Genomic DNA, 10589 nt, shown 5'->3' with positions numbered 1-10589 from the left:
AAAGCCGGTTTTGTTTAAGTCGAAATGGCGATATTAATGGTACAAGTAAGCTTAAGATCAACTCCCAAAAAAATTTTCATCCGTCCGTTTTGTGACCTTGCCAGCCGTTGCTTCATCTAGATTTTTTTTACTTGAAACGCACATATGTAAACCTTTATAATGAACATGCAATTATACATTGCTTGCAATACATAGGCACCATCTCGTACTAAGCTAGCGATCGCGCATTATACTGCGTTCACTGCGATTCAGTCGCGAGCGCCGAATTGCAGTTGTATTTTATGAAATTAGCGGAGACTAATAAAAATACGGAACCATTTGCTATCTAACCTCTTCTGCTGTTTTGGACTTTTGTTATTATTTGAGCAGGGTATTTTCGTTAAGATGATAATAACGTATAAAACGAAATGTATTTTCCTTCTAACAGTTGTCAATCCTGTCCATATCCCGTTCGCCTTAAAAGCGGGAAGCGCATTCACAGAGGCACTACTTCTGCTCATGGGCGGTGGTAACCGCTAACCATCAAGTGAACCACCACCTCAATTGCCCGCTTATGACAAAAAAAAGGATTTAAAAATCATGTATTTACTTTTATCCAAAAAACTGAATAATAAAACTCATAAAATCACCTTCAAAACATTTGCAGGATATTCGAAAAACAAATGAAAAAATCATCACCAGTAAATTCATATTTGTTGTAATATTCAATGTGGATAACTTTATCATAATAATTAATTCTAAACAAAAACTATAAATTAAATACTAATCAAGTAATAAATTTTCTTGATGTTTTATTTTATCTAAATTGCCCTTATTTATTTGAACCCATCTAGTAATACTCGTCATTCGATCGGCAATAAGTTTCATAGACTCTTTCGTCTGTTTATTAACAAGTTTAAAATAATATTAAAATGGTTGAGCATACTCTCCGACCAGATTATCACATAGGGCATGTATTAGTGAAAGCAATGCAGCAACATTCGGCGTTGCTTTATCAGGTTAGTGGGTACATATAAAACATTGACCTTTAATCATTTTGTATTAATAAGGTTTTTTTACATACATATTCATCTGCACACAACTAAAATCCCATAACAAGTAATTCAGTATGAAATTATAATAACCATTCGGCCCTTACATCGCTGCGCGGTATAAAACAAAGTAGCTTTCTGCCGTCTGTGTGTTTGTATGCTTAGATCTTAAAAATTACGCAACAGATTTCTTCTTTCTTTCTTTCGAGCACGCTTCAGCACGAATTGGGCCATGAAACTACCACACCCCCACAGAAAGCTGGCGTGAAATATTAGCATACTACTATGTTTCGTGCGGTGAGTGGGGGAACCGGAGGCTTTCGATCCTTGCGATTTCCATTCATCACATTCCTCCTTTTCAGTTGTCATTCCTTTCCTTATCCTTTTCCTCTTAGAAGTAGTGCCTCTGCGAATGCGTTGCCCGCGCAATGTTCTTGGTGATCGATTACCATCAGGCGAACCACGAGCTGGTGTTGCCTCTATGACAAAAAAAATAAAAACCCTTTCTCACTTTTATGTACAAGTTGAAGACCCTGTAATATAATAACAATAAATATATAAATCCAGTTTATGAATCTGAACGCCTCCTTGGTACAGTGGTAAACGCGTGAGCGTAGAACCGAGGGGTCCTGGGTTCGATTCCCGGTGGGACAATGAAAAAAATAATGTCTCGGTCTGGCAGGACACAGAAGGCTGATCACCTACTTGTCCATTAAGAAAATCGATCAGTGAAACAGATGTATATCATCTGCCCCATACCCCAGTAGGGGACACGGGACTTCACTATGAATCTGAACGAGAATAAATGTGTATGTTTAACAGGAATAATATTTGTTTAATAAGAAATAATCTAATTTTTAGTAATGCACAATACTTTCCTTTCCTATCCACAACATTTTGTCCCAGATTGATGGAGCAACAGGAGAAACAGAAACATTTGGGTCTGTTCTAAGCCGCTCTATTCATTTGTCCAAATGTCTCCGTAACTTTGGTCTGAATGTTGGTGACGTGGTGGCTGTTGGCGGATGGAATCACTTGGATATCAGCATACCGATTTACAGCGCCATTTTTAATGGCATGATTAGTGTTGGTGTTTCGCCATATTACAAATATCGTAAGTACATTGTGAGAACAACTTTACGACACTTATGTTATAGTATTCAATAATAATATTCAGCAAAATTTAACATGTGTGTATTAAATCTGTATTTGTGGAATAATGGCGCCATCATTCAATAAAGATAGACTTTATAACAGAAATAGAATTTTAGATATGAGACCATTCCAGGTGCGGTCTCGGCGGATAGCGCACTTTTTTCTTCTTTGTGTTTAGTTTTGATAATATCGTTATATCATGAAGAAACAAACAGTATGAATAATTTAAAAAGTAATCTGCAGCTATCTATTAAAACAGCCTTGAATATAAAGTAATTTATTTGGATAAGGATAAATTGAACATGTAAAGTACAATACATAGCCTACAAAACTACGACCGGCATTTTAATTGACTTTTCAATCATAAAAAGGAGTTATAATGACAAACCTATAATATGAAGATATGTGGTGTGGAGGACTTTTTTGAAGAAACAAAAAACATATGGAACATTCATTTTGTCAATTGTTTTTGCAGCGTACGACAAACGTCATTTTTCAAAATTCATCTTCCTCTCAGCTATTTAAGCGATAGGCTTAATAGGGATATTAAGTGATACCTTTTTTAACAAGTTTTTTATTTTTCTGAATATTTATATATTTCGTAATACATGTTATTGATACAAAGAGATTACAAAATTTTTGATTACGAAATATATAAAACTAAGCAACCCAGGACTAAAATCTTACGTATATGTAAATTCGGTATTTAATGATTTAGAAAAGGATGGCCATGTTATTAAGCAATAGTATTATTAATGTTAGTATTTTTGGATGTGGGAGTCGAATACGCTACATCACGAATTGGGCCAGCTCGTACTGTGTGTATATGTGGGGAAGTACCACAAGCCCACAGAAAATCGGCGTAAAATAGTAGCAAGCTACTGTGATTCGTAAGGTGAGTGGGAGAGATGGAGGCCCATTTCCTTTTCTTCCCTTCCCAGTCCATTACTTCTATCCAGTCGTCAATCCTATCCTTATCTCTATCCCCTTGAAAGCGGGTAGGCAGCGCATTCGCATCAGCAGTACCTCAGCGAATGTTCATGGGCGGTGGTGATAGTTTACTATTAGGCGGACCTCAGTTCAGTTGCCAGCTATGACTAAAAATAAATAAATAAATAATGATAAATAAATAGCAAATAATATATTTTAATGATTCAATATTTTTACTGTACCATTTTACCATTTACAGATGAGATTAAAGATCTTTTCACCATTACAAAACCAAAGATAGCGTTCTGTGAAAGAAACTTATTTAAAACATACATAAAAGTTACGGAAGACTTGAAATTAAACACAAAAATTGTCGCATTTGGACATGGAGACGATTCATGGTCAGAATTCATTGAAAAGTATGATGACGATGAAGAAGATGAAAAGTTTAAGTAAGATTTTATCATTTTGGTACCAAAGGAAGTCTAAGTCTCTAGTCTAAATATTGAAATAACGTTACTGTATACAATATCGAAAATGTCTTGTTCTTTTCACCTAAGGACCACATAACCAGAATTAGTCGGTTGTTACAAATGAGGCAGTCATTTCACATCGATGTCTGTCTCCGTGTTTGTCTGTCTGTGGCGTCGTAACTCTAAAACGAATGAACCGATATCGTTGCGGTTTTGTTATTCATTTAAAAACCAGTTGCAGTGGTACTTAGCTTGTATGTATCATTTGTGAAATTTCTAAATATTTAGCAATATTTTTCGATATTTGGTACCTACCCTCAATATGGATATCAAGTAATAAGATTTGGCTAGAAAAATAACACACACCATGTCATGGGTCAGGGCTTTCAAATATTTAAATCTTTTACTATTTATGAATACGCATGTGATCTTGAACATATTAACTACATTTTCAGGATTGTAGAATTTGACCCTGACAACACCTGTCAATTTCTTATTTGCACAAGTGGAAGCACTGGGAAAGCGAAGGCTGTTGCGTTTACGCATGCGTCAATTTATACGAAACTAATGTATGATCTTGGCAAATATTTTATTTTGTTTGATAGAATGTAAGTAAAATTTCATTAGTTTACATTTTTAAGATAAGTTTTCTTCTTTCCTCGTTGAAACTACCAACACCTATTATTGCCTTATTTTTGCTTACCCATTATTATTTTCCTGTATTATTAGGGTTGCCTGATGGATATCGCTACGAGGCAACGATAAGGCCGCCTTTTGCTATTTAATTTAAGATTTTTGAACGCCTGTCTATTTTTTGGTTTTGTACACACTAAAGAATGGGATGTATGTTTTGTAATATAGTTTGTAACAAAATGAAGACGCAAGTTTAAACATCGGCATTCCCTTTCTATGTTCTCGTCAGCTCCTATCCATTATTATCATTATCAACCCTTCCGTTATTAAAGTCGGCAATCCAGTTGCGTTGTAAGGCATGCAAATAGCCTTTCACCTTTTCACCAATTTATTCTATTATTTCTTTAATGTCAAGAAACATCAAAATAACATAAATAAGACAAAAAATATATTCTGCGGTGTATGTAACTTACATTGGTTTGCTTTCCTTTCAGAATTGGAACAAATTCGTTACACTTAGCACCAGTAAACTCAATCGGAAATTATCTTGTTATGATTTCACTACCTCTTCTAGGACAATGCAAGGTACAATCTTCAATTCCCGATGATATAAATATTGTTGTTAACATGATCAATAAATACAAGGTATGTGACATTAATTTACTTTATTCTTGTGTTAGGGATTATGAATATTTTCATCGCATATTTTCAATCGACTTTAAATAAGGAGGTAGTTAAGAATCCGACTGTATTTTTTGTCCTAAACCTTTTGTGGTAGCTTTTACTGGATTTCCTGAACGCTCGCCTGGTCTCGAACCCCGACTTATCGATTTTGAAGTCCGAGGTCCTCACCACTGAGCCACCACTGCTTTAATTCGAACGAATGATTCCAAAATATGTTTAGTTGAGAAGTAGATGTTACCTAATTGTCTTATAATTTGAAATAAACAATTATTTTAATTTCAGCCTATATCCAGCTATCTAAATCCACACATGTTGGCAGAGATAATCAAAAGAAAAGATCTGGTCGATCTCACCTGCATGAAGGTGATCGTAGGGGTTGGGGAAAAAATTAATACAAAATTGTATATGCAAGCAAAGGTTCGTTTCTTGTTATAATAAGCTGTTTGAGTGTGTGGGTATTTGTCGGAATGTACGTGGCTAGTATTTTGAGTCGGTCTATCTCTATACCCTACATACAAACGTCTCGTGTCACAATCTTAGATACCATACCCCTACAAAACGGCTGGGGTGATTCTAATGAAATTTTGTGTGCATGTCGGGTAGGTCTAAGAATCGGCCAACATCTATTTTTCAAACAGCCTTTGCCGGCTCAGCTAGCTATATAATATAATATCATTAAAAATTGAATTTTAATAAATCGTTATAAACACAAAAGTTAGTAAGAATGTATGTATGTTTGTTACTCTTTCACGCAAAAAATCTCTGTTGAGTTCTATATGGTACAGAGGCAGATTATAATCTGGATTAACATAGGCATTCAGTCGGGTACTATACGAGTGAAGCAGCTTCCAGTTAGTCTTATTTATAACCATATGCATTGAAAATGCGTTATTAATAAACGATGATGATACTAATATACGCATAAACTGTTTGTATTTATTTACATATAAATATATTTATATTTTCAGGAATGCATGAGTACTGATTCAGACCTATTCGAACATATGGGACAAACAGAAACCGTTGGGCATATCTTTGAATTATCTGCGGACTGCCCAATTGGCAGTTGTGGCAAATCCTTACTGCCATGTTTTAGTCATAAAGTATGAGTTCAGAATATTTAGTAAATGAATGAATAATCAATCGAAACAATTGAATGATATTTATTTGTATAAAGTAAATATCATTCAATTATTGCTTGAATTCCTGCTGCTGATGCTTTAAATTTTTATAAACTAGGTTATATATTCTATACATTATATATACACTTGTTCTATATTCTATACACATATTTTATCGTGAGTAGAAACTATCTAGTTTTTATTTATGTACCGATTCAAAAAGGAGGTCTTGAATTCCACTGTATTTTTGTTTGTAGCCTAAGAACTTTTAGCTGGGTGAATCGATTTTGATGATTGTTTTGTAAAGTGAATGCTAGAGCCTTCGTTGTAGTCTAATTCTGACAACTCGAAGGTGGGTTTAGTTCTTATTATAATACTTGTTTTAGTAAGGAGTCGACATTGACGGTTTACCGTGCTATCTAACTTATATTCTATATATTTTGGTAAATATTTCTCTTCATGCAATCGGTGATTTTGTTTAATATATGGATAATTCCCTTTGTTTTCTAGCTAGTAGACCCTGAATCGGGAGACGAAGTAACAGAACCCAACGTACTTGGAGAAATGTGGATTAAGGGACCATGCCTTAAGGTATTATAAATAAATAAACAATCTTTTTTGGTTCTTGATCTTGTTTCTAGGAACATTTTTGAACCCCAACTACTTGTACACACACACTTGCTTCTTGTCTTCTTCTAGTCCATTCTCTTTTGTGTATTTATTGAGTCGATATTTTCAATATATCGTAACAACTTATATGTTCGAGATCATTGAATGCATGGCTTAAGCAATTTGTTATATTATTTAGTTCTTTACAATTGTTTCGCTATGAAATAGCTATTTTTGCGTCAAATATATTATGCATATTTCATTCACTATTTTTAACGTTTTCTTGTGTAAGAATGTCATTATTAAAAAATTTTAATGTACAATGCACACTTAAAAAAACAGTGGTGGCTCAGTAGTGAAACCTCGGACTTCAAAATCGATAAGTCGGGGCTCGAGACCGGGCGAGCGTGCAGAAAATAAATTGATTTTTCAATTTGTTTGCACATGTTGATAACATAACCACTGCTTAAAACGGTGAAGGAAAACATCGTGAGGAAACCGGCATGTCCAAGTCAAAAGTTCGACGACATGTGACATCTGCCAAACGGTACTTGGCCAGCGTGGTGGATTATGGCCTGAACCCTCATAGGAGGCCTGTGTCCCAGTAGTGGGAACATATATGGCTAATGATGATGATGATGATGTACACTTTATTATTTTTCTGTATTATGGTGATTCAAAGGCGTTTCGAGAAGAAATCTAGTTGAATTAATCAGTTTAAGTTATAAGACTTTGAGTTTAAGAATGATATTTTGAAATTATCAGAATTATAACTCACCCAAAAATTCTTCTTATAGGAATACTATAATGATCCGGAAGAAACTCAGAAAGTTTTTTCTAAAGATGGATACGTGAAGACGGGTGATCTTTACTACAGAGATGAAAATGATTTTTATTATTTCAGCAATAGAATTAAGACCATCATTAAATGGAGAGGTTGTACTGTGAGTTAAATTGAACTTTAATCAAATACAATATTGCTTCTTATAACGTTGTAAGCGTTGGAGACAACATAGACACATACAAATAGATTAAGTAGGTTCGCCAATACAAAAAAAAATGATAAAGTTAATACATCTCAATTGAAGTGTCAAAAATGTTTGTGTAATGAGCCTGGACGTTTTTACAGCCATAACACACAAGAGCAACGTAATTTAGATATGTTATTTTTTATTTTCTTCTTAAATTGTCGTGTCTCAGTTTATGTTTTTTCTTATTTCCTTCATTAAAATGTTCAGTGTTTTGCCTTTTTTGTTAGTTTTTCTGTGTGTTCTTGTGTGAATAAATGTTTGTCTATGTCTATGTTTATGTCTAATCATTATACTTGTAAAAAATCGAGGAGAATTTACCAGGATCGTATTAAACCATAGTATACCATTAATTTAGCAACGGTTTTCAATGGACATTTACTTTATGATAAACACAATGGAAGAAAATTTAAAATACATGATCTAGTCAACTAAAAACTAAAAAAAAAGTTGTTTTCATAGGTATTACCCGGGCAAATTGAGGATGTAATTAGAACTCACGAAGGCGTTAAAGATGTATGTGTGGTGGGTATTGGTCATCCTGAGGATGGAGAAAGACCAACAGCGTGTATTATACGAGAGGAAGGATCCAATGTAACTGCGCAGGAAATCAAAGATCTGGTTGTTGGTACGTTTCTTATGTCATAGTCCACAATGGAACTGACGGGTCGCATGATGGTAAGCTCCGCCATCGCTTAAGAACATTTGGAGAGGCGTAAATTGCCGACCTTACGCCTCTACAAATGGATTGCCGACTTTAAATTGGAAGGATAGGGAAAAGAATATGGGTGGGGGTGTGGTGCTTCCCCACGGAATTCGAGCCGAAGCGTGCGCAACTCCCACATACAATTTATTGCTTCTATATTTTGTTGATCTATATTGATTAATCTGATAGTGTGTGTTTTGTAATAATATTCTTATAGACAAATTTTTATTTTTTTTTTTCTAAGAAACCAAGGGACTTGTTTTCTTTCGTATATTCATAATACGATTTACAAATATATTTTTTATTCACAGAAAAATTATCAGTGAAAAAGGAACTGCGCGGTGGAGTCGTATTTTTCAAGGAATTTCCAATGACTGCAACAGGGAAAATAGCAAGAAAAATTATTGTAGATATTGTCTCAAATACTACGATTGAATAATATAGCAAAAAGTTATTACTTTGAGATACCTTTTACTGTAATATATTTATCTGGGAAAAGAGCACAGGACTAAAGATACATATATCTAAAAAAAAATTATTCAATAAAGCCCGTACAATTTTTATTAATTGAAACAATCCTATCCTATCCTACTATACAATATTATAAATGCGAAAGTATTAAGGATGTGTATGTTTGTTTCTCTTTCACGCAAAAACTTCTGAACCGATTGCACTGAAATTTGCTACATAGACAGGTGGACAACTGGAATAACATATAGGCAACTTTTTATCCCGATATTCCTACGGGATACGGACTTACGCGGGTGAAACCGCGGGGCGCTGCTACTTATTCCATATGTTCCAAATTGTTGGGGGATTTGATATTGCTGTAAGATACGTTCCTTTTTGATGAAATAAAATATGAAAATAAACACAGATGTAAAATAACACGGCACATTTAAGCTAGTTTGTGCGAGGATTACAGAGAAATTTTCATAGACAACCTATATATCTATATATATAAAAATGAAACCCGTTTTCCTTGGTCACGGCATCACGCGTGAATGGCTGGACCAATTTCACTAATTCTTCTTTTGTTGTATTTGTTATTATTAGGAGAAGGTTCTTACGGAAAAAAATATTAAGAAAATCTCTCAGAAATATTGAAAAATGTACATTTAATTTTGCATATTTTAAAAAACGCGAGTAACAAATGTCAATGTCATTCACAGCCATAGATTATATGTATTTATATAAGAAGTTGAAATAGGGAGATGAAAGCGATATAACCTTAAAACCACGCGGGCGAGGCCGCGGGCGGAAAGCTAGTTATAAATAAAAATGAATCGCCAAATGTGTTGCTAAGCGAGTAACTGCAGAACGGCTCTGTCACTTCAATAAATTTTTCTAAAAGTTTTTGTTAAGGCAAGGAATGGAATGAAAGAAAGGTTCCTTGTGGAAAGAAAAAATGGGCCACGGCCAAAGCCGCATCGCTAGCTAGGTATTGGTAAAATAATACGTTATTCAAAAACGTTACATAGACATATAGGTGAAATAAAAATAAGAAACGAGTAGTCAATTTTTATTCTTTTTGCACTTATAACAACATTGAAAGCTCAAATATTCACAAAACCGATGCTTTAAACTGTATACAGACTGTCGTCTCCATAATTGGAATCAAATGAAAACACCATTAATTGTTCATAACAGTATTTCGTAATATATAAAATATATCAACAAGTTAAAGAAAAATCGTACAATTTGATTAGTCTTAAAACAGAAGGTTCTACTAATTGATTTTAAAAATGTTTGATAATACTTGTTTTAAAATGCCTATCATACTTTCAAAGTAGGGATTCCAGGGTTTCAATTTCATTTATTGCGCAGTAAAACTTTATCTCATTTCTTCAATTACATATGTATAATAATATACGCAATCATAATTGATTTAATTGAATAATAATAATTAAATAGGTTATAGAGCATCCGAAGACCTGAAAAGAATATTGATTTACACATTATTGCTATTTAAATTATCAATAATATGTTCGAGAGTCTTATCGCCGAAAGACATAAAAAAACTTCGAAAAAAAAAGGAATTAAATGATATGACAACAGTTTTGTTATCAAATGCACTTCATTTCCCAGTCTTTTTAATTAATATCATATTGATTGACTATCGTCTAATAACTTTTAAATAGAGAACTGTAGTATTTTCTTGTGTTTAATTTTACGCGAGTATTAAACATTTAGAAATTAAAGACTTTAACGTGTAGCGC

The 10589-nt window shown here is 33.8% G+C and overlaps 1 protein-coding gene across 1 annotated transcript; it reads left to right on the top strand.

Annotated features, from left to right (window-relative positions):
- Positions 1-911: 911 nt before the first annotated feature.
- LOC119835675 (luciferin 4-monooxygenase-like) lies at positions 912-8809 on the top strand. Its single transcript, XM_038360646.1, has 10 exons — positions 912-998; positions 1938-2145; positions 3376-3568; positions 4717-4867; positions 5189-5269; positions 5875-5928; positions 6538-6618; positions 7434-7580; positions 8127-8292; positions 8682-8809. The coding sequence occupies exons 1-10, from the start codon at positions 912-914 to the stop codon at positions 8807-8809; spliced, it is 1296 nt and encodes a 431-aa protein (XP_038216574.1).
- The last annotated feature ends 1780 nt before the right edge of the window (positions 8810-10589 follow it).

Source organism: Zerene cesonia, chromosome 2 (genome assembly GCF_012273895.1).
Source record: "Zerene cesonia ecotype Mississippi chromosome 2, Zerene_cesonia_1.1, whole genome shotgun sequence".
Taxonomy (NCBI): domain Eukaryota; kingdom Metazoa; phylum Arthropoda; class Insecta; order Lepidoptera; family Pieridae; genus Zerene; species Zerene cesonia.
The sequence above is the reverse complement of the archived record's forward strand: the minus strand, read 5'-3'. Positions and strand labels throughout refer to the sequence as shown.